Source organism: Tinamus guttatus, unplaced genomic scaffold, assembly GCF_059628265.1.
Source record: "Tinamus guttatus ecotype Peru unplaced genomic scaffold, ASM5962826v1 Tinamus_guttatus_pri_ptg000004l, whole genome shotgun sequence".
Classification (NCBI taxonomy): domain Eukaryota; kingdom Metazoa; phylum Chordata; class Aves; order Tinamiformes; family Tinamidae; genus Tinamus; species Tinamus guttatus.
In genome coordinates, this window is record NW_028288538.1 from 9,971,733 (window position 1) to 9,995,674 (window position 23,942).

The following is a 23,942-nucleotide window of genomic DNA, read 5'->3' on the forward strand; positions in this document are numbered from 1 at the left end:
AGTAAGCTGCTGGAGATCTAACAGCAACCTGTACCTAAGAGTACACAGGTATTTTGTTTGATAAGTCAGTTCTGATGCTAACAGGGGAGCATTTTTTTCCCAGTGATAACCAGGTATTCAGCACTATAAGCCTGTACGTCTTGTAGATCTGCTGGACTGCAGAAACGTGACAAACATTTCAACATGCTTAAGCAGTAAAAGGTAGCAGCGCACAGGATGCAGCTCCGCGACCCGTATTCCTTACGGAAACGGTGTTTCGAAGACAGCGAGAACAGCGTCTACCTGTGCCTTTCTATTTTGGTACTGTTGTCAGAGCAACTATGACACTTTACACCAACTACTGTGTATTCTTATGAATTTAACAAGACCTGGGTGACACACCACAGATGACTTCAATAAATCTGTCGGCTGTGATCTGCAGAGTGCTAAGGTTACGTATATGACAGTGCCTTAAAGGTAGGGGAAAGGTGTGTGATTGGAGTTGCAAGTCTGCAGCTTCTCACGCGATCAGAGACCACCGGGTTCTCCTCCTTCCCCCATACTAATCATGGGAAGGCATTTTTATTCTGTCTGCAGCCAAGAATAAATGGGCTGAGGAAAAATACACATTTTGGGCCAGCAATTTCACTTTAAAAAAATATTCTCCAACTGCATTTGGTCTGTTCTCCTCCTTTCTTGATAGGTGTCTAAAGTTATTGCATAAATATCTCTTAAAATGAGAACCTTCCCTGCAGCCTGTCAGGACTGGTCAGGTAGAAACACCTGCACTCCCAAGTCCTTACATTATTTCAGAGCAGGGCAGTTCATACTCAGAGCATCAGTGCAAATTAGGTTATCTCTGCTGGCAGCTTATAGTCCCTATTTTTTACTAGTGGCTTTGTAACCAGGAAAAAAAACAAATTATATAGTCTCAACCTTCAGCACTATAAGGAAGAAAAATCCTGGATAATATTTGCAATTGCAGACAAAAGAAAATTAACTTACAAGAGCCTTTAGGGTCTAAGGAAGGATTTTAAGACCAAAAAGGTCTTGTTTGAAGAGGAAGCAGGGCCAGATGATCTCCTCAAGTCCCTTCTAAACCCAACTGCTCTGTGAATTATATCTATTAACTTAGCTTTGACAATCTAATTCTATTAATTTTGCATAAAAAAAACTCATAAACAGAAAATAGTTGTCTTGTTAGATACACAGATTTGGAAGGGTAAGTATCAGCATTAGATATTTATGAGAAAACTGCATAGTTTTGGAAGGATTAAGATTGTCGTAGAAGACTGTGCTCGCTGGACAGCTATTTCACATGAAAATCAGGAACGAAAGGATTTAGGGTTCCTTAATATTTAAGCTTCAAAACGATGAAGGATTATTATATTGTGTTAATTTCTAAGAACTGAGAGAGACTACTGGCCAAAATACTGAATGTAAATATGTTTCTAAAAAATTAAGTAAAGGCAGAGTAATAGGACAGAATAAAGCAGATGGCACCAAAAAAAAAAAAAAAAAAACACTGCCTGAAACTAAGAAAATTCACCCTGCCCTAGATGCTGTCTCTTTCAGCATCTCATTTTCACAGGTTTGGAGGTGCAGCCTGGAACTAGACAGCAAAGTATCAGTGCAAAAGGCCTTGATTGACATGATCTGGGAGCACTGCTGGGGAGAGGTGCTGCCCCCGCGAGACACGGCCACGCAAACGGAGACATCCCCACGTGGCAAATGAGGACAGGCACACGCTGCGTCACGCTGTGACTCTCGCTCCTGGCAAGAAAATGATCCAACGCATCCAGACTAGTGTGCATGGATTATTTGCTCATAGAAACACACATCCAGCGAATGCCTCCTATGTACTACCAGCCATGTGTGGAAACCGATTAACGTCAATCTAGGCAAAGAAGAGAATTTAGGCAGCAGCGGGAGAGCAGCCAATTCACATACATTTACAAAGGCGATGTTTGACCTAGGGGAGAGGGAAACTGCGGAACGCCTTCGTCACGCACCAGGGTGCAGCAAGGTCACACTGGCAGGCACGGTGAAGGTCTGTAAACCTCATTTTTGAATTAACATTCCCAAGTTTATATCACGCCCTCAAGAGGAATGACTTGGGTTTTAGTACTTCCTGATGGTAGAGATTGAGAGTGCAAACACAGATAAGTGCATTTAAAAGCACATTACTTTCTCCATTAGTATGCAGCTTTGGCACATGTGGAGACTGGACTTTCAAACTTACATGTTTTACAGGTAAACAGGATTACAGGTTTTATAAATAGATTTATATCTTAAGTGTGATCATTTGGCCTGATTTACAAATCCTTAATTTGAGACAGCTCAGTGGAAAGAGGTTAATTGCTGGTTATCATTATAGTCTTCATTCACCTTTGGACGCATTGCAGATAAGCTCTGTAAAAGGTACGTGTCTTAAGCACCAGCAAGATGAGATGCATGTAAAAATAGTACTATAAAAATACTATTTCAAATGGTATTCTCCAGTTCTTTGATGAAGAATTGGAAATTAGCCATTCACTTGTACAGGCCAATGACAGCTTTAAACACACACCAGTTTCTCTCCCAATAGTTTAAATGTTGATTTGAATCCAGTTCTAACCTCCAAGATTCCACAGAAATTATACTAGTTCTAGCTGAAAAGAATGAAATTATTTCCTTCCATACTACTAAAGATGAATGCCTACATATATATCAAGCGTATTTCATTTATGCAAATTAAGTATTCCAGCATAATGCTATTTGAAGTTTCCAAAATCTAAGAAAGCTAGAGTCTAAGAACATCATTCAAATTGTTTTCCTGAATAAAAGTTTGACCTCAGTAATAACTTGGTTTTTGTCCAGTTTGAACATTTTGAAATACAACAAACAATAATGTAGAAAGAGACTCTTCTTCCCTCCATTTACATTGTTTTAATAATATATAATAGTCAAATGTCTCACTGAATGCAGCTTTGTGGCCTCGGTTTCAGTAACAATTTACTGTAACAGCCTCAACAGATGACCCAGAGCCCAGAGCAGACATTTCTGCACATCTGCTATGGCTCTCCTGTAAACAGCATTGAAGTTAAGAGGGCTTCCTCGTGTTGTGACTATTTTTGGGTAACATTTTGTGCTTTTTTTTATTAAGTGCTTTGTGTTACCTCTAAGTTTTATCTGCTTTACGTTTCATGGAGCTTTTGTTGGAGGTGAGGGGCCTCAGCAGTGACCACAGCTACAACTTGGCATTCATTGAGAGAAACGCTGTTGCATCTTCCAGATACAGTCACCACCAGCCTCTGGAGACTCCTGGTGTCTCCGTGTTTTCTGCAGACAGCTCTGAAACACACTGGCATCCATTAAAATAACTTTGGGAACCTGTGTTTCATTCAACAGAAGGGTACAAAGTCCCATCTTAATCATGCATGTAAGTGCCCAATTTCCTCAATATACCACTTCTGCACACTTTGCCAGCATTTTCCATGGTGGTGCCAACAGCATATGCACTGCAGGAATCAAACCTATCGACTTGCACATGTTCTGTCCCCTGCAAGCTCCTCGCAGGGCTGAACACACATCATGGTGCCTCTGCCCACTGCCCAAATCTGCTTCAATCACCCACCCCATTTTCCTGCAGCTCCCAAGAGACCTGTAGGCCTCTTGCATCACCTTTCCTAGAGCAAAAAGGATTGTGTCACAGCAAGGAGAATTTGTGCTGTGGTGTAGGAAAGCACAGAAGGGGCTCAAAGCTGCATGTAGCAATAGGTCCAAATAACTCCATACCTAGAACAGGCTCTGTCGAGGAAAGACATGCCACATCCGAGGAAGGCACTAGTCATTGCAGTACTAGGGGACTTCATACGTATTTTAAACACTGCTACCAATAGGAAAAAATCACTGATATGACCGACTTGTGCTCTGCATACTAGACCAATTTCTGTGTATGAAGAAAGGGCAGTTTGTCTGCAGAAGATCAATGACCAACTCCACAGAGCACCCCCTTAGCTGCCCTGGGACCTCAGGGGAGGGGAGATCAGCTGCCGTTTCAAGTTTCAGGCAGTAACCGCTCCTTTGTATCCAGACCTTATGTTGATCCAGTCTGTTAACACTGAAAGATATATGGTAAGAGTACTATTATGAGCTAAAGGAGCTGAAGTGTGTGTCAACACCTTTATAAATGTATATATAAAAGGATTTATCCCCAGCAGGCCTGCTTTTCTAAGCACATTCCACTCCATTTATAGTTATTCTGTTTTCTGCCTTGAAGCCAATCACTACTCAAATGAAGCAACAAACTTCCTATTTCAGGACTCTGCACCTTCAGTGTTAACCCTGTGGTGCACAACTCATCCACCTTGCAGAATCCAGGATGGAAAACCCTCTGACAAGTTATGAGCTGGAAACACAATCTGGTAACTATTGCAAATGAGAACCAGTCTCCAGACCCTTCTATTTAAGCCAAATGCATTGAAGAGTTTGCTCTCTTCAGGGTGAATGGCTGAGGAGGCTGGAAGGTCACACTTATCTCTTACTCCTCATTACCCCTACCATTATCAGAATCATTTCATAGCACAGTGCTTGAAATGCCTGCATGAGATGCCTGAACAGCCACATCTGCAGGACTGCAGAGCATCTGCAAATCTTACAGGAGCCTACTCTGCAGGGAATGTCTTTTTGTCACACTTGTAACAGCCTTTTTCTCCAGATTCATCTCATCTCCCCACAGAGATTATGAAACACAGACAAGAATATTCTTATCCTCAACTGTTAAGATTACAGCAGTGTCGCTGTGCTGATACCAAAGTGCAGCTAAACACAATCAAGAGCTGCCCTGGGTTCACTTTCAGTTGAGAGTTGATTTTTCCATACTACTTAGTAATCCAAGGAGTTTCATAAGGACACCTCCACAAGGTTTAGCACTGCCATTGTAACTCCCTTCAGTAGTTACAAAGCCCCCACAAGCATTAAGGGAGATACCATGCTGCAGAAGATAAATTAGCTTTTTTTTTCCTCCCCTCCTTCCTCTTAAAGTTAGCCCAGCTAATGCTGTAACTCTGTACAGCACTGAGAGAGTGGTTAAGCCCAGCATGAAGGCTAGCAAGGAATAAGATGCAGCTGTTTAATTACACATTGTCCACAGCACCCTCTTTTCAAAAAGACTCTGTGCTGAGTCGCTGCCAGACTTCACATGAAAGGCTTAGGTCCTGCTCTGCCAGCAAGTGATTTCATTTTACAATTCCATGAGGTCAAAGCAGGAAAATTTCATTGCCACATCGTACTAAGACAACACTGCACAGCAGGTAGAAGGGTCACATCCTTGGTCTCCTTTCCTGTACTTTAGTCCAGTTTTTAATACTAAAAAATGCCCCCACACACACACACTTGAGTAGATTGTACAGACAAAAACCAGAAGAGACTTGAAGGAAAATTGTGCTCTCTAGTGGATAACTGAATTTGTGCAAGAGAGTTTCAAGCTACACTGATCCACGAATGAGGTTTCAGTGCAAAGTATCCAGATTTTTACAGTATGAGAAAAGTGAAAGTATATTTTAACAGATTTATTATCAGCTAGATAGGTTCACACCAGCCAGTTACATGACAGATAACAGGTAGAGAAGGGCTGCACTTACACAATCAAAGAAAATTAGTGAAGTCTCAAGATATGTTTTTATGTTTGTTTAAGAATGACTCCCTTAATGCAACGAAGTATTTCCTTTAGCAATTAATATTCAGCTTACTTTAATATGGTCCCAGAGAATACTGATAATTATATCAGATATTTCTGCTTGGTGTATGGACTGAAGACAAGTTTTTTCTAAAAAAAGAAAAAAGACAGTTTAATAACAATTCTCTGTGGAAGTAGTCCTAAAAAGAACTGACCAAATCACCAACTTAGTGTTATGTGCATAATTAGAAATTAATTTTAAATTGACTGAGCAGATCTTCAGGAAATAGGAACCCCGATCAGTTTGTTTTCCCACAGTACAAAGGAAGTGCAACCCATTTCATCGCCGCTGTCACGGCAGTTAATGGTGCTCTACTTTCTGGGCAGGTACAAACCAATGACCACATGAACTTAATGGCAGATGAATTAACATTTATATTTTAAAACAGCTTGCTCACTACATGCTGTCTGTTTACAAGAATTATCTAGTTTGAATACTGTATCTTAGCTAGCTTCCTAGTATAAGCCTGAGGTTAGCAAAGCAGCAGAATTATGAAAGACTTAAAAAGCTAGGCATGCACCCAACTTGCACTAATTTAAAAGTGTATTTAAAATATGGCATGATTTTTAAAGGGTAAGGATCCAGCAAGACATGGATATTAGATTTCTGTTTTATGTGGTTGCCAAATGCAATGGCCTGTTATTACAGAAATAATATTCCCTCTCTTCCTCTTCCGCCTTTAAAGAGGAAATGTGGGAAGGGCAGGGGAAATGCTTTTTTGGAACAAAGAAACACTGTGCAGGCTCTCATACTTTAAAATCCTTCTGTATATGCAGAGGAAACAACTTAGTAAGAGTTATAAGTATCACAAGCCATGAACAGTATCATATTTGTTAAGAGACCTGCTAGATACATTTTTTCGGAAGACAGATTCTCACAGGAACAAAAATTTATGGCTGATCTTATGCCTACAGCAAAAGGGGAGAGTGCCACTGACTTGCAGCATGACCATGCTGTTTTGACAGGAATTCAAACGCTTATTTAAGCTAGTCCCATGACAGCAAGCACATTTCCTCTATTTCTGGATGGTGGTTGTTCATAGTTTCGAGCTAGGGAATAATTGTCAGTGATTGGGTAATCTTGGGTAGTCATTATAGCCTTTTAATAGCAAGTCCAGTAAGAGCAGAGTGATAAACTGTAGCCTGTGTGTGGCTAAGTATTCACATACATGAAATGCTGGAACTCTGCAGGACTTTGTTTTTGTTTAATGGCCTCCTGCAGGTTTTCACAATGTTCTTTCAGCTTCCATCCTACACATGACTGTATCCATTAAGCCGTCTATTTTATTAAACCATATAGTTTAAAAACATACATAAGATTTTACTTAAACTAAAGAAAGCAGTCTTGAAGTTAAAGTTAGAAAGACAAATGGACTTCCCTGGAAGTTTTATGTGGCTACTGTTAAACACAGGTAGAGTGATCTTAAGTTTAAAACTTAGAAACATCCATGCAAAATTAGCATGCAGCTCTGAATATTGTAGCTCCATTTCAGATTAGCAAATAGGTATTACAGCAACAAATCTAACAGTACATAACTACACCAGAGTGATGGAAGGGAAGCAGCCCAGTAATTGAAGAAATATTGCATCTTAAGCCTCATTATAGAAAGGGTACATGTGCAAAAGCTGGACTTTTAGTTAGAGAGACTTTACAGTAAGACAGAATCTTCACTGGGCTCCTGAACACAGCTAACTGCACTATGTTAGAGTCCATTCCTATAAAACATCATGAGGAAATACCAAAATACAAACTAATGCATTGGTATACTGAGCTGCAAGGCATTCAAAAAAATAGCTCTAAAGTTAAGGCTACAAGATCCTACTTAGACATTCAATTTAGCCTGTGGAGGAAGTGCAAACAATGATATCTTCCAGTTAAATCAGTCTCTTTCTTGAGGGGAGATATTAAAGTCCAGGCAATTTGTACCAACTTCCAATCCTGCCCTACAAGACAAGGGGGCTTGTGAGGACACAGCTGGGAAGCCAGGAAGACCTCCAGTGAGGCAATACAGGTGTTACTGAAAATACTACCACAACAAACCATTAAAAAAAAATTATAGCAACTTATTGAGAACTTCTTGAGCAAAGAAAAATCAAAGCTTGCACTGACCTATTCATAATTCAAGGACTCTCTATAGTTCATCATAAGATGTTTTAGATAATATGAAAGCACAGTCCACAGGGGTCTTCATAAGGCAGAAAAAATTTTAGCCTTCTCAGTTTTCTATATCTGAATAGTTGCAGAAGTACCATTTGTGTAGCCACCTTTGGACTTCATGTGGTCCTGAATTGATACAGCCTAGAGAAAAAAAAAAAAAAAAAAAAAGCAATAAAGACATCAGTCTGAGGAAGCAGACGAACCATGTGCTCACAGCACTGGGTCCCAGCAGTAGTAGGAAGAAATGAGCTAAACATTTTTTTTTAAGACCATTCTAAATTGGTGCATGAAATGGATGATACAGATGTAGTGGAAGCACTTCATAGTAGATACAATATCTGTATCTAGAAGTCTCTTACCACCTTACCACACATAAAAATGCTGGGCACATCAGTGCCTCCGCCAAACCCACAGCATTGCAGATGCACAGCTCACAACACAAGTTATTCTCTTCTGACACTGGCCTAGCACAGGGCAGGGGGAGCAGGTGTTTTCCCCTCTAAATGTTTAGTATTTTAGCAGCTACTTATGGCACAAGTTACTGAGCAGAGATTTGCCCAAGCCGTGCACACTTACAGATGGAAAGCCACTGCTCATCTCTCTTGCCCCAACATGCGCCGTGTGCACAAAGTTCATGGGCTCTCCTATCATATCCCGGTCCAGTCTCCGACGCCTCTTCTGCAAGAAAGAGGATATCTACATTTCCATCCAAATAAGAGCAGGCTGCTTTCAGCAGAAGCAAGCAGCTCTGTTAAATAAACTCATCACTACCAGCCCTCAGTGACTCGCAGAGGCAGGAGGGAGCTTTCAGACTGCTCACAGTAAGCATCTAACTCACTTTTATTATTGCTTTTTAGTAAAGCCTTAAAGGCTGGAAAAGTCAGTGCTCACACAGCATGTGTGTGAGCTCCAGGCAGTCACAGTACAGTAACTTATGGTAAAACACACACACACACACACACACTTTAAACATGGTGTAACAGGTCCACTTTTAGCTTTTGCTTTCCTTAGCACAAAGCAACAGGGCAAAGAATTTTCTGCGCAACAGAAAGAAATTAGAAATCTGATAACAGACAACAACTGTGCATCTACCCACCGGCTGGGGCGGCTCGCCGTTGCACCAGCTAAAACACACCAGGAACTCCGTCATCGTATTTCCTTGGGGGATTCCAGGCCTTGGCAAGTGCTGTTACTCCTTGCAGCTTTACAGCAGCACAAGGAGCAAGAGGCAGCTCCTAGGGAGAGCTGAGGAAGGATTCGCTTGTGTAGACCCACAGGTGAAGATCACAGCAGGCATATAACGAGTACACCTGCAGAAATTGTTATTTAAAATACAAAACTTGCTTTTAGCATGTTTTGGTGCAAGTTACTGAGCAATAAATACTTCAACAAAACTGAAACAAGATTATAAGAGTTTCTAAGCATATCTGCATAGTACAATAATGTTAACTTAAAAAAAAAAGTATATTTCTGCTAGAAATGAGGGCTAGGATTACATACATTTACTCCCAAACAGACGAAGTAGGAAAAAAATTACTTTTCTGTGAAGAAGCCACTATATCAAAGTAATGCTAGAATTAAGTTAAGCTTTAACATACAGTCTGTGACCCCCTTTTAAGCAGGGCTGGCCAACAATTACAGAATTGTTAGCATTTCTAGAGATCATAGCTTTGAAGCCCAAACTAAATAAAATATTCAAATACATGAGTACTTAAAAAAAAAAAAAAAAAAAAAGAGAGACAAAAAAAATCCTTCTTCCTTAAGTCTCACATAATTACTCCTCTGAAACATAGTGGAATTTAGAAAACAGAAAATTCTACAATTCCATAAAACCAAAGCAAGACTTTTTTTCTGTTTTTACAACAGCAACAAAACAGCTCATAGAGCAGAGCCTACAGCTTCCCAGAACACACAAAACCACTAACACAGGAAGCCTAAGCGGGGGTCACAACCAGATAGCTGACTAGGAGCCCTCTAAGTTATAAGCAAATATGTATAAATAAATAAAAAACAGCCAGCTTTTAACCACTTCCATGTTATACCATCCTTTACACACCAAAAGCAGGGCTATACAGTGCCTTTTCCTACTGATACTTTTATACTACAGCTTATCATAATAAAAATTTAACTTACAGAAAATATTTTAAGAAAACTTACAAATCAACAGAAGCTGTAGTCTCATAAAGTCAGCCCTACTGAAACCTTTACAAACAGCATGAGTTCCTTTATCACAAACATTTCCTATATCACCCCCTAATTAAGTAATCAGCCCCTAATTAGGCAGTCAGCCCCCAATTAGGCAGTCAGCACATCAAGCTCTTTCACCTTTGCAGCTCTCGCTCACTTCACCAGTTCTCCTGTATAGCAAGGTTGCATTTCTGCTCTGCTATTTATATTTCATAGCATTTGCCTTATTCCCCCCTGCTTTATCTTTAGGTGCCTCCATGCTACGTTATTAACAAATGCAGACTGTGCAATTTGTCCGGGGTGGTTTTAGTGCACCTCCTTGCCTGGCCAATTTGCTGTTTTTGCTGCACTTCATCCTCTTGGAGAGGCCTCTATTCTGCGGATGCCTCAGGGAAGGGCAGCAAAAAGGGGACCTGTAGGCGCCCGGGCTCCTGCCTGCCTTTCCCTTTAACTATACCTCATTCTGGTTTGTTTCATGTTACGGAGACTGTGCTGAAATTAGGATTTCCCTTAAAAACAACCAAACGTGTTGCTGCAGAGGATCATCCCCCTGTGGCAAGCCGACCTGCTGACACATGGAACGGGTTTCCCAGCGCTGAACTAACCTGCGCATTAGCCCTGGCTCCGGGCACCTGCCCCAGGGGCTGGCACGAGGCCGGGCCCGTCGCTGCCGCACGGCTCCCGCTCCGGCCGCTGCTTGGCGCGGAAGCGGCAGCGTGATCCCGCGCCGGCCGTGGCTCCCTGTGCTCCAGCGGCGGCGGCAGCCTGTCCTGCAGCGTGCTTGATGCTTTCCCACAGGTGCTTAGCAAATAAAAAGCAGAGCGGGAGCCAAAAATAGCGCTCTAGTTTGGCGCGGAAGCGGCGCGGCAGTGCAGCCTGCTCAGCGCTGCCCGCACCGCTCGTGGCTCCCGTCCACGCGCCTGCGGCAGCGCTGCGGGTGTCATCCAGGACCCGCCGTCCCTCTGACCGACTTGTCCTTCCCTCGCGTGGGTCACAGAAGCATCGTCCAAAGCAGCCGTGGCCGCAGGGCAGCCCCTTCCTCCCCTTCAAGGGGCTCAGGCTCGACACGGTCGCTGGAAAAGTGTCGGACACATCTTGTGTGGCCGGGCTCACGCAGGGCTAATGAGAGCCCAGGGCAAGAGGCCCCCGAGCGAGGAGAAAAAACAATGTTTTGTCACCGCTGGCATGGAGGACAATGTCCTGTTGTTCCTGCCCGCTGTTTGTCCCCGCGCGCAGACACACAAAGGGCCGGGGCAGCGGCTAGCACGCGCTCGGCTGCGGATGGGCGCACTGGCCGCTGGGCTCAGCGGCGCCCAGAGAGCCCGAGAGCTTTCGGAGGATGCAGCTGTACGCGATGGAGCCCGGCGTCCCGCTCGTTCTGTCAGTGATCCTGATTAGTAACGTACAGACCTGCGGAACCGCAACCCTCCATCGCAAGCGGCCTGTAGGCTCTGGGTTCGGTCGCAGTGAACCCTTGACCCTGGGCTATCAAGACAACTCCTATGAAGTTACTGTGTGTTACCTGCCTCGAGGCAACTCCTCGCTACCCCATCCTGATGGCCTCGTGAGCCAGGGTAGCTCCTGCCTTACCCACATTGCTGCAGTTTTCATTCCCCCAACTTCAGCCCTTTTGAGTTGATGCGAGAGAAACATATTTTCAGCCTTGTTGCCTCTCTAAGAAAATCACAATTCTGTACTTTAAATTTGCAGTTAACAGTTGCATGTTTACATACTCAAATGGCAAGGTAGGGTAAAAACAGCAGAGCCTCCATTTCCAAATCAAAAATTAGCTTTGAAAGCAGCACTTGCAGAGTACAGTAGAGGTGTCTCTACCATTAAAATATGAAGAATAGCGACAAAACTACCAAAACTTTGCAAGAACCTCAGAGCTGACCAGCAGAAATCTGCTGTACAGTGAGCTTGACTGCTCGGAGGTAGGAGCCTGATTGCAGTGATACCAGGACACCAAAAATGTGGTTTAAGTTGTAGTCCTTAAACTACCTCACACTATTAGGTAATCTGGCCGTACACAGGTCTTGTGGAGTCCTGAGCCTCACAGAAACCCGAAACCCGGCTTTTACATGAGACCTCTGCTAATCTAGGTGTACTGGTAATGTTAAACTAAGCGATTTGGGTACAGTCACAGCCATTTTGAAGCTTCTCCTTTTAGAGACTAAGCAGACATGAAGATTTAGGAAAAAAAAAAAAAAAGGCTCTGGACATCAAAGTGGGAAAAAAACAGTCACAAGTCTAAAAAAAAGCTGCTGCCACCTCCTCCCTTCCCCCCAAAATTACATGTTCTGATTAAATATTCTGCCTGGAAGATAAAAATAACCTCTGGAGAGATCAACTGGGCCTTGGCTAGGGCCTCCCCAACAGAAAGTGAGTATTGAAAGGAAATGAGAAGCAAGCAGGAGGTTGCCAAACACTGCTGATGTGAACACACAAAATTGTTGAATTATGCAATTATGGATTAAGAACAAACTCCAATTACGCTTAAAATTTGCTGTGAGTCTGAGTTTTACTTCCACACAACATGGAAAGGCCTCGGCCGCTCGAGGCAGGCTCCCTCTGGCCCCCTCGGCCCCCTCCGCATCTCCTCGCTGGGCCGCGGCCCTGCGGGGCCTCCCCTCTTCGCGCCGCCCCGGGCCCGAGGCCCGCACGAAGCCCCCGCGCGCCGCCGCCGCCGCCGATTTCCCCCTCTCCCCTTCCGCAGGCGCCGCGCTGCCATTAGCGCAGCCGCCCCGCCACCCCTGCGCCGCAGCCAATGGGCGCCGCCGAGGGGCCGGCGCCGCAGCCTATCGGGAGCCGGGCGAGCGCACCCAGCCCAATGGGTGGCCGGCAGCGGCGCGGCGCGCGCGCCATTCGCTGCGGCGTCGCGGCCGCCGCCCAATGGGCAGGCGGGAGCGCGAGGGAAGCCGCACGCGGCGGGCGGGCGCTTCCCTTTGCGGAGCGCCGTGGTGCGGCGCGGACCCGCTCGGCTGCTGCTGCCCCGGCCGCCATGGCGCTGCCCGGCAGTTGACGTTGGGCTTCTCCCCTCTCTTCTCCCTTCTCCTCCCGGCCCCTCTTCCCGGCTCCCGCCTCGGGCGGTCGGCACCGGCGGCGCCGGGTGCCCCCCTCCGCTCGGACACAGGCTGTAGCGGGCGGGCCGGGCGGCCGCCGCCCGCGCCATGAACATCATCATCGGCATCGGCGGGTGAGCGGCGCGGCGGGCGGGCGGGGGCGGCGCGGGTCCCCCACGGGCCGCGGGGCCCGGGGGGGCCGCACGTGCCGCGGGCGGCGCTGGCGACGCCTCCGTCTCGGCCGCTCTCGCCGCAGGGTGACGAACGGCGGCAAGACCACGCTCACCCGCAAGCTCATGCAGGCCCTGCCCAGCTGCAGCGTGGTGCACCAGGACGACTTCTTCAAGGTGAGCCCGCGCGCCCCGCGCCTCCCGGCCGCCGCTTACGGGGCCCGTGGCAGGCGGGGATCCCGGCGGGCTCGGGCCCTGCTTGCCCTGGGCTCCGAGGAGCGGCGCTCACGGAGCTGCTTTTCTGTGCTTGTTTCAGCCTCAAGATGAAATAGAAGTTGAAGATGGGTTTAAACAGTATGATGGTAAGTCGTTTTTACAATGGTATCAAACTGTAGTTCTCCAAGACTACTTGAGTATTATTTTTGTGCATTTTTTTTGTAGTGATTCTAATATTAGTACAATTTTTTTAATGCTGATTCAAATTCTTAATTACTATTTACTGGTGGCTGTGTGTTTTGCTTTAGTGATTAGTGCACTGGACATGGAAGCAATGATGAGTACCATAAACGCTTGGATAAAAAACCCAGTCAAGTTTGAACGCTCTCATGGGATCAATAACACCCTGGATGCCCCAGTCTTGCAAGACACAGAGGGAGGAGATGACACCATCCACATTCTTATTGTTGAAGGCTTCCTGCTTTACACCTACAGGTAATCATTACATTTCATGATTTTTTTTCTGTTTGTTTATATTTTTTACATAACCTAGATTAGCCTTCAAGGGAATAAAAAGTCCTGTTCTAAAGCAGTAGTTAGCAGCTGATACAGGGTAGTGGTGAGTTTGTGTCACAAGTCTGAAGATAGTTCTAAGTAGAGGAAACAGACGGAGCTTTTCTATTTCTTACTACTAATCCCATAGGCTAGCCATAACCACTTAAAATACCTACTCTTTCAGGCCACTGATCGATGTTTTCCACCATCGGTACTTTCTTTCCATTCCATATGAAGAATGTAAAAGGAGAAGAAGGTAAGTTCATCTTCAAAAGCGCCTCTCCTAAACCAGGAATACAGTTTCTCTTTAAAGACTTTAAAGATGAGAAAGGATAAACACTGAGGTAGGTGCTGTGTGAGTTATAGCTTCCTTCACTGAACAAACTCCCAAGTACTCTGCCACCCTCTTGTATACCTCAGACTAGTGTTCAAATTCAGCAAATTGAATAGCTTTCTCATTTTCCAATGATTGTGGTTTCTACAGCTTGATCTATCCTGGGGTTTTAGACTTGGCTATATTGTTGTACACATAGTGTTCTTATTTACAAATGAAACAGGTTAAAACTCAGAGAATAGATAAGGTGGTTGGTCTAGAGAGTAGAGAAACTGCATGCTTTATGAACACTCTAATAAAACTGTAATTAGGCTACTTATGTACAATACTGTCTTAATACAGTTCAAGAAACTACACTGTACCAGATCCCCCTGGACTGTTTGATGGCCATGTCTGGCCTATGTATGTAAAGCACAGGAAGATAATGGAAGATCTTGGAGTTGATGTGGGTAAGTTTTTACTGACAAAAGCACTGTTATACAACTGTGTGCTTTTCAAACCTGGCATAAATATTCTGGTCAAGTGAGAGGGACTGAAGCTTTTTTTTTTTCTCCCCCCCCCCCGCTTTTAACATTCCTATTTCAAGTACACTTGAATGGAACCAAGTCCAAGGAGGAACTGTTTAATGAGGTGTATGGACAGATTCAGAACAAGATTGAAGAACTACTTAATGTGCAGGTACATGTTGATCCTTATCACTATACCTGAAAGGCAGTGGTGTAATTTTAAATGAATACATAGCCATTTCTAAAGGCTAAGGTGAAAAGCATAAAGCTTTAACTTAGAAATGTTCATATTTTTTGTTTAGAAATAAGCTGCTCTTGGTCCTTGTGGGTGAAGAAGCTTCCTGTTTGCTCCAAGATTGTGTACCTGACCACCACTAAAGTTCCAGCTTCTGTGAAGACTCTAACTCTTGTTCAATCTTCCCTTGAAATGCAGTTAAAGGAGGTCATAATTAAAAAAAAAACATTTCCCCCTCTCATGTTGTCTTAATTTGTGCTTGAGACTAGCATTGGCTTTACATGCAGCTTAAGTCATTTTCTCAAGAATGAAAGAACAGGAGCCTGTTCAGACCGCTTCACTGACATTTATTTAAATCCAGTGCACCCTGATTACAACCAGGCTACACCATTTAGGGTCATGTATATGTAGAGTTACATAATATAACAGCTTTAAACTGAATGATTGCAGCACAAGATTCCAGGAGTGGCTTCTAGTTCAAGGCAAGTCTACAGTTTTCTTCAAACTGCGCTGTGCAGTTGAAAGCACTGTAAGGCACTGATGTAAGTGATGCACTTAAATGCAAGTGTAAGTGCACTGTAAGTGTACTGATGTACACTGATGAGTGTAGACGAGTGGTAAGAAAAAGAGCAAGGCTTAAACCCTCTTTTAGGGGGAAAAAAAAAAAATCAGTTACCTATAAAGGAGGCCAAGAGCAAGGAGAGCTAGTGATCCATTCAGCAGCTGGTCGTTTTTCTTCAAAAGTGGTGCCTAGCATCCAGCACCATCCCTTACTTCAAGCCCAGGTGCATCAGTTTCCTGAAAGGAGCTGGTCCTCCCCAGTAGCCCCTACAAAAGCAGAAGCTTTCAACCAGCTGCATGTGCACACATGGCCAGGGGCAGGGAGGCAAGGGGGGGCGGTTTGGTGTTGGGTTTGTAGAGCAATCTTTGCTTCAGCTCTGCTGTTGTAAAGGAGGCAGGAGGGGCCCCTTATAAGTCAGCCCCAGTCTCTCTCCTTCCACAACTCCTTTCTATGAGCAAAAGTGCCAAAGTCCCTGAGAAAGCCCCAGACTAAGCACAAGTGCAGTATGCCCTGCACATCTAGCAACTGCTGCTTTCCTAGTGAGGAGTTTCAAGCCAGAGCAGAGATCTGTATCTGGCTCTGTTCTGTATGAATTACCACCTGCCCAGACTTACTTGAGTAAGGCATTCCAGTAGAGCAGGGGCATCACATCGGCTTTCATGTGGTACATGGTTACCCTCTCTTTGCTCTGGTCAACGGGAAACGTCTCCAGGGGCTGAGCAGCATAGTCAAACTCTGCCAGAATCACCTTGTTGTAGCCAGTGACCAGCGGGCAGGAAGTATAGCCATCGTACTGCAATAAAGCACATGCCCATCTCATTGTGAGTAAAGTCCACAGGCTGAAATATCACAACCTACGTGATTAGCATTCATAGTTCAAAGCCAGTTTCTAGGAGGTTTCTACATCAGCACACCACTAAAATAGGAAAAAGAAAAAGTGTATACTAATAGTAGCAATCTTTGGGGGGGTTGCTGGGCCAGTTAGGCAAAATAACCATAATATCAAAACACTGTCTTTTGAATGCAGGTTGTGCATTTGCTTAGCGGCACTACCAGTATTAGTACTGATCTAGAACAGTAGAGATTTGTCTCATTAATTGCCAGGTATTCTTATATCCAGCAGAATAGGTGACCGGTTAACTAGGATGAGCTGGTATTAGATTTAATAGACAGCATATAAGCACAATTTTGAATATAGTCATAAGAACTTGCAGACGATCACAGCAATAAGGGCTGTGATATTCAGGTTAGTATTCTCAGAAAAATTAAGTCAGAAGCTGTACATAAAATGAGAGAAACTATTCATGGTCACTGGCAGAACAGCTGCTTCCACTTAGCTCCACCTCAGCCGGTACAGTTCCACACAGAGGAGAAAAACTGAATGTAGTGCAGATGTGTAAAATTTGCAATCTTTTCCCCAAAGAATGGAGGGTAGTAGTTAATCAACAGTTTTGCTCTGAATAAGTCACTTGTATTATTGAAAATTCCAGCCTTATCAGCCTTGCCTTTCCAGAAAAGGGTACATGTTTAAGTTGGCTGACAACTCAAATCAATAAATTACACTGATAGTATTATTAAAGACAGCATTAAGGACGGGAATTACGCCACTAAACGACTATTACGTACAATACTTAGCCAGTTTTTCAGCACTCACATTCCTGAAACAAAGCCCCTTCTGTTCACTTTACACTGGTTAACTTCTTGCTTAGCAAGACTCCTCCCCCATAAGAGTGGAGAAAATACTCAAGGTAACTTTTTCCTAAGAGAAGATCTCTAGGTACCTTTTTAGTTGGTAACTGGTTCTTCATTACCATGGAGATAGTTTTATCAAGCACTCCAGACTGGGCAGCTACATGAAAGATAAAAACAATTGAATTAAGGCTTTGCTACAGGCAAAATTATTGTAGTTATTGTCAGCACTAGAGCAAACAATAATACCTGGGCGTGTTGCTAAGTCGACTGTAACTGAACTTTTATTTCAAAGCCATTTGTGAACTTTACAATCCCAGGTAGGGATCACATATGGAAAATTCCATATTGGAATAATGCTTTGGCTTTATTGTTCCCATCATGCAAAGGCTTAACAAAATTTAAGCTATATAGCTTTAGCAGGAGTTTTGCTATGCCAAAGCATGCTTGCTCAGTCTTCCCAAACACAAAGCACTGAAGTTTTGTTTGTTTTGTTACATTTTTACCACTGCAAGCGAAGCACTCCAGCCTCATTTCCTGGAAGAGCTCAATGTACTTTTCTTGGAGTGACACCAGTATTACAACAAACAGGCTATGGCCTTTCTGTATGCATGCACACACATGTTCAGCCTTACATTTTATATTGTTTTTAAGTTCTGGTACAACATGCCTAAAGTGCTTTTATACTGGATCCTGTGGCAACAAGTACTGAACACGTGATTCTTCAGGAGTGACTTATCAGCTGGCTGACATAAACGTGTGAGCTTCTAAGATAGAGCACGAAGTTTTTTACTAAGTAATGAACATGGGAATATTACATTCACTTTATGCAATTCTGCACACAGGGAAACTAGAAGTAACTCAAATGTGAGTCATGTAGAAGAGCACTCAACTCTGGGTTAATAGTGTCACTATGCTGGCACCTCACTAACTGTACTACGGAGGTTGGCTCAGGAGATCTAGGTCTTTTTGAAAGATGAGAAGAATTGACATCCAGACCTCAGAGTAACAAACTAAATAATATTTAATCTGTCTGGTTTAAAAGCAGCATTCTGCCACTCCCAGCCTTTGCATTATACACACACCTCCCCACACTTTACCTATAGCTGCTGCTGTTCTTGATGTTGGAAGGTTGGTGCAGTCTCCAATACCAAATACATTGGGATACTTTTTATGTTGCAGAGTTTCCGTATCTACATCTACCCAGCCAGTTTCATCGGAGACAGGGCTGTTAATGAGCACATCAGGTGGTCCCATTGGGGGGGTGACATGCAGTATTTCATACTAGACAGAAAATAAAGATACATGAAAATAAATATGAACTGTTTATCAGAGAAAATCTTACCTGTGCTGTTATAAGGCAATGAGAACACTATGAAGAGGGTGGTTTTTTGTTTGTTTGTTTTTACACTAGCATAGATAGTGGGAAAAAAATATTTTTTCTCAAATTTTACATTCACCCTTGCAGAATTCTTCATTAACATGAACCTTATCTTGAGATATTCCTCAGTTGTATTAACAATATGCATAGAACTCTGTGTAGGGCTCCTGAAATATATATACATATATATTTTTTCTCTCTTTTTGTTCACTTGAATTCCTAGCTTTTGACTCATCAGCTGAAGTTAAGAGACTAACATTTGCCAAGGAAGCAAATAACATATACAATGGAGCAATATATATTGTTATTATAATGTGGTTGTTATGTTTTAGTATACATAAGGAAAATAAATAGAATCAGATTAGAGGTCCAAAAGCTCCTAACCTGATGAACTTCAGTGACTCCTGGTTTGTCCAAGTTTTCAAACACAGCTTCCTGCTTGTCTGCTCGAACTTCAATGAGGTTGCGTCTATAGTTAACAGTAATATTCCTCTCCTTTATTATTTCCAGCAATGCATCAGCATACTTCTTAACACCAAAAATGACGCCAAGCGAAGTATTGAACATTATGTTCGCTTTGGATCGTTTTCCTGTCTGCAAAGAAAGATAAGAAAGATCAGATTAGCCTTTTCCTGCCTAGAAGGTGAGATAAGCTAGCAGAACCATCAGGAACTGAGAACTGTGCCATGCTACTGAAGAGCCAGTAAAGCTATTAGTGCAGTTCAATTATGGAATAAAGCGTTAATAGCAGAATGCTGGAAATGCAGGTGTTTCAGTTCATGTTAATGCTAATCTTCAGTTCAAACTTCTCACAAGCAAGAAGTGCTTGTGAGAAGAGGTGTTTGCAACTGCCCGAGCGACCTTCCTGCGTGCAGGTTAAGCGTTGGCTCAGAATCACACAGCATTCTGAGACCTGCAGTTCTGTGTGTTCCTCAGATTCTTGCCAGCAGACAGCTCACACAGCCTAGAACGTAGGAAGTGGGACACATCCGCCGGAGGCTGGTGTTTGCCTCCACAAAACTCACTTTGGCACCGAGACCGAGTGCCACATGGAGCATGCAGAGCCCTTTGCAGACTGGCATAAAGACAGGCAGCAGCAGACGTTCTGCGCTCAGGATGTGGAGTAACAAGAATGACCTAATGCCCCCCCAGGATTTTTACGCAGTTCCTAAAGCTTTAAGTTATGCTGAGAACAATGCTGGCTCTACCCACAGGTAGTAGGGTAAGCAGTTAATTCTGTATGAATCCTAAATCCTACAGGTTTCCCCTATATTAAATATGTGCTAAATATTTACATACATTCAGTGTATGTATTCAGTGTATGTATTTAAAAATTTCTCTTGTGTGGTTTTCATTTATTTTAAATAAAGTATAAACTCTTCAAAATAAGTCTCTTTCCAGCTGTAGGAACAAACATTGGCAGAGACGGTAAAATACTTACTTTCCTCCAGTAGGCCTCTGATAAATACATGATTTTCTGAGGAGCCCCTGCACATTTCACTGGAGTGTTTGGAAAAGTGAAGATGGCGTTTCCTTCCTTGAAATCTTGCAAAGCTCTCCACGTTTTCTCTACTGTGTGAGCTGAATAATTGGAACCTATCTTAGGGTGATGAAAACCCTCAGGCAAGCCTTTGATCTAAGAAAATAAAAATAAGGTTTTAAAATACAGGTGGCAAGAATTTTGTTTTCAAGTATCAAATAAAAAGTTATGATCTGAGAAAGTAAAATTAAAGTTTAAAATACTGGTGGAAAGTTTGTGTTCATCTTCAAATATTAAATGCATACCTGAGAAACAGCTATTTAAAAGGCCTCTGAGAAAAAGAAAGTCTATATGCACTAGCTAGTTGGCATTTTTGAAATAAGTCTACCAATCAATCCAAGAGATTTCCGTTAGAACTTAGTAGATGTAACACTCACTGAACCAGCAAGAGTCTGCAAGGTTGGTATTTTAAGTGGTCAGTTTAAAACCAGACCAGACCAAACCAGTTTGTAAAAAAAAATATGAAATTAGGAGCAATGATGCATCAAGCCAGTACCACTTCAGCATAAGTGAAAACTGTAGAGAAACGGCATGGTGCCATTTCTGAGGTGAATGAAGCTCTTCAATAGTAAGTTGCAGATATCTGTTTTTCCTAAGGTGTTCTGATTTTGTTGAACTCTGTCCATTAATTATTTCCTTAGTACTACTGTGCCTGAGTGGTCTCTGAGAAATGGAGTCACCTGTCTGCAAAGCCAGGGGTTACAGAACATTGGTGAGAAAATTGATTCATGTTATATGCACTGCAGAGTGTTTGGGACATTACACTCCATACCAGAAAGTATGCTGTTGATGAAGATACAGTTAAGAGAAACCATTAAACTAGGCACTTGGCTTTTAAAATAAAAAGTCTGTTACTATGAATTTATTCACTAGCAGATTTAGCTATGGAGCAGCAGTGATTAAATGTGTTACATGGCCTCCTCCATGGAATACTGAATTGAGCTTTCCCAGGTTGTGCTGTATAGGGATTTCTACAGCGCAATTCTCACTGTGGTGACAGTTAATTAAATGAGCAATTTGGGAACTATTCAAAGAGATGCTCAAATACACTATTAGCAACTACACTATATTCTGGTCAGATTAAACCACTAGAGTCAAATTATTCAAATGTGTATTTTGTGTTTCTCTCCCCCTATGTATTGCTAAAGGAATGTCTGCTTCAATACAACCATATTAATATTTTCCTTTGTGTGCCACTGTAAAACGCGCAGAATCCTAACGGACAGGAAGGGGCCCAGGATCTACTTAAATATAGCTTGCTTAAATAATGCAGCTGGCTCTTTTGGAAAACGTGGCGGAGAACAGGGCAAATCACCGAGGCACAGCAGGTTCTACCAACTGCGATATTTTCTTCATCTCTGTTTACACAGGAGATGCTTTGGACTGCAGCCACCATACCCCTCTCCCCATGTCACTGCTAGAGACTGCGTTGGGTTCCAGATTCAGCTTGTTGCCCCCATCAGCCACTATTGCCACAGTGACTAAACAGCCATCTTAAAGGAGCTCCCCAAGAGTCATTTGAATTATTACATCCAGGCCTATGGAGAGGCACACTACATTCTTTAGGCTGTCCTCTGCCTCTTTAGTTTGTATTAGTGCCCAGCTTCCTGTACCTGTACCAGATCATTCAAGTGACTCATGAGGGCATGTGATGTCATTAAAAGTCATAAAAACATGATTACTGTAACCAAATACCTTTTCATAATGCAGACTGATCCCAAGGGCAATTATCAGATACTTGTAAGATATCTGTTATGCAAGGAAAAATAATATTTTAGATAAAACATCACCTTGAAGTACATTTAAGTTTTTTTGAGAACATTTAATAGTTACAAGGGAAGGGGATGTAGGGAATATTAGTAACATTAAGCCCGTAGTAATTTGTTACAATATTAACTGCATGAAGAGTTATACACACCATCTTTGCTACACATGAAACCAATCATTTGGAGCAAACTACCTTTTCTGTTCAGGCCACTATAAAGAGGGAAATGCACTATGATGACAATATCATGAGTTGATGTTACTCCAATCTAGCTATCCACAACAATTTTGATTATGAACAGCTCCTAGGATCAAGTACTTCCCATAAGAGTAAGTGAATTGCCCAGCCGCTCCCCATCAGAGAGCTCCATGGGGACCTGCAGCAGGTTGACAGGCAACTCATGACACTGAACAACAGATTCAGAATAACAATTTTGTGCCATTATTACCTTTTTATTATTCTCCAGCCAAACACAGTTCTTATCTGGATCCAACCTCGTAACTCGACACTTGATCCACTCGACTCCTTGGGGCACTACTCGCTCAGTTGGGCGCGCAGAAGCTGCCAGTCGCTTTGCACCAGCACCAACCAGGGTCCAGAGTGGCTGATAGTAATGAGTCTGAAATAAATGTTTAAACGCACTTTTAAGAACTGTTAACTTGACTTTAAGATGAAGGAACTTCAAACAGGAAGCAATTTTCTCCTAACACTTTATTCTTAACGAAAAAAAAACTACATAAATCACCAGGACAAAGCTGGAAATACAGATATAGCTTTAGGCTGGAGCAACAAATTTCATGAGAAGCCATTAAAGACTAGCAAGTGGCTTCCTCTCCACAGTTAAAATCATTCAAGGACAGATCAAACTGATCATGCAGGTAAAATACTTCTCATCACACTGACACCTCATGAGGATTTACCTGGCTCGGCTCCACAACAGCCACGTTTGCTGCGCCCACTTTCCTCTTCATGCGAGCGCTCATGCTGATTCCCCCGGTGCCTCCCCCCAGCACCAGGACCTCGTAGTACTCCTTGGCAGCGCACCGGGCTGCCGTGTGCAGGCCGAGGGCACCCAGCTTCTGCACGGCCCCTCTCAGCGGCCGCCTGCCGGGACGCAGGCGGGAGCAGGCGGCTCCTACCCCGATCGCCGACATCCTTCGGTAGCCTCCGCTGCAAGGGAAGGAGAGGCGCCCGCTACAACGAGAGCAGCAGCGTCTGTGTTAATTTAAATGGCTCAGTGAGTCTCCAAGGCAAGAGTTTTAATAGTAAAATATTTTAACAGCCACAAGAGTGAATTTTCGAGTTGTTTAAAATCAAGTTGAAAAATCAATGTTGGTCTCTGCCAGGAAACTGAAATTTTGTGCAGGTAAATGAATTTTAACAAAATATAAAAATATTTTCCACTTATTTTGGTAGGAAGGTGTTTCTTATCCTTTGACGTAAGCCATAACATTACAGTCTTGAAGAGACAGAATGCTACAAGAGGAAGCAAGGGTTTGTTAGATGCTGCAGATGAGAAATGCCAAACAAGTTCATCTTAAGTGCTATTCCAGTAATCGTAACATGTCAGACAAGGAAATAAATCCCTACATTTGCATTTTAATGTTAACATGTACAAGCACATGCACACATCAAACACGCTGTTCTCCCCACCTCCAGGCACCCATCCAGGGTAAGCGTGCCAGCTTTTACAGTGCTCTGAGTACAGGCACATGCCTTACTCCTCTCTCACAGGGGATGTCATGAGCCCTAAGCATGACAACTTTATCCCACTTGGGATCTTTAAATATTCTCAAAAGATTAAGATTCAACTCTCTGTCCATGGTCACCTCTTGGCATCTGCAACAGGGAAGCGGCTGGACACGGAGGCTGGAAGCCCGCACT

The 23,942-nt window shown here is 43.3% G+C and overlaps 3 protein-coding genes across 4 annotated transcripts; 1 reads left to right on the top strand and 2 right to left on the bottom strand.

Moving 5' to 3' along the window:
- Positions 1–7,909: 7,909 nt before the first annotated feature.
- On the bottom strand, positions 7,910–10,663 carry LOC104567422 (CDC42 small effector protein 2-B). 2 transcript variants are annotated; one of them, XM_088526211.1, is made up of 4 exons: positions 10,649–10,663; positions 8,953–9,101; positions 8,433–8,534; positions 7,910–7,997 (listed from the first exon to the last, which is right to left on the bottom strand). In XM_088526211.1, exons 2-4 carry the CDS (start codon positions 9,004–9,006, stop codon positions 7,923–7,925), a joined length of 231 nt encoding a protein of 76 aa, XP_088382337.1. In that variant the 5' UTR covers positions 9,007–9,101; positions 10,649–10,663; the 3' UTR covers positions 7,910–7,922. The 2 variants fall into 2 exon arrangements, with proteins under 2 accessions (XP_088382337.1, XP_010212544.1); XM_010214242.2 differs by lacking the exon at positions 10,649–10,663 and having other exon boundaries at positions 8,953–9,159.
- A 2,448-nt stretch (positions 10,664–13,111) lies between these two features.
- LOC104567428 (nicotinamide riboside kinase 2) lies at positions 13,112–15,308 on the top strand. Its single transcript, XM_088540213.1, is given in 9 exon segments — positions 13,112–13,239; positions 13,362–13,452; positions 13,592–13,637; positions 13,800–13,986; positions 14,231–14,302; positions 14,723–14,796; positions 14,799–14,829; positions 14,967–15,058; positions 15,189–15,308. Coding segments are annotated over 7 exon segments (522 nt in total). The 5' UTR covers positions 13,112–13,213; the 3' UTR covers positions 14,825–14,829; positions 14,967–15,058; positions 15,189–15,308.
- Positions 15,309–15,777: 469 nt separating this feature from the next.
- On the bottom strand, positions 15,778–23,697 carry SQOR (sulfide quinone oxidoreductase). The gene is made up of 9 exons (XM_010214243.2): positions 22,979–23,697; positions 22,507–22,677; positions 21,989–22,042; positions 20,195–20,389; positions 19,138–19,347; positions 18,473–18,656; positions 17,465–17,532; positions 16,298–16,476; positions 15,778–15,949 (listed from the first exon to the last, which is right to left on the bottom strand). Exons 1-9 carry the CDS (start codon positions 23,210–23,212, stop codon positions 15,892–15,894), a joined length of 1,353 nt encoding a protein of 450 aa, XP_010212545.2. The 5' UTR covers positions 23,213–23,697; the 3' UTR covers positions 15,778–15,891.
- Between the last annotated feature and the right edge of the window lie 245 nt (positions 23,698–23,942).

Bases quoted from the DNA above. Each gene is read 5' to 3' on its own strand.
- LOC104567422 (XM_088526211.1), bottom strand. From the start codon at position 9,006: ATGACGGAGTTCCTGGTGTGTTTTAGCTGGTGCAACGGCGAGCCGCCC. The intron at 8,535-8,952 runs GTGGGTAGATGC...TCTTTCTTGCAG, and splicing joins ACGGCGAGCCGCCCCAGCCG to AAGAGGCGTCGGAGACTGGA. The intron at 7,998-8,432 runs GTAAGTGTGCAC...TTTTTTCTCTAG, and splicing joins TGAGCAGTGGCTTTCCATCT to GCTGTATCAATTCAGGACCA.
- SQOR (XM_010214243.2), bottom strand. From the start codon at position 23,212: ATGTCGGCGATCGGGGTAGGAGCCGCCTGCTCCCGCCTGCGTCCCGGC. The intron at 18,657-19,137 runs GTTAGGAGCTTT...TTTTCTGTCTAG, and splicing joins GAGTCACTGAAGTTCATCAG to TATGAAATACTGCATGTCAC. The intron at 17,533-18,472 runs GTAAAGTGTGGG...TCTTTCATGTAG, and splicing joins AAGAACAGCAGCAGCTATAG to CTGCCCAGTCTGGAGTGCTT.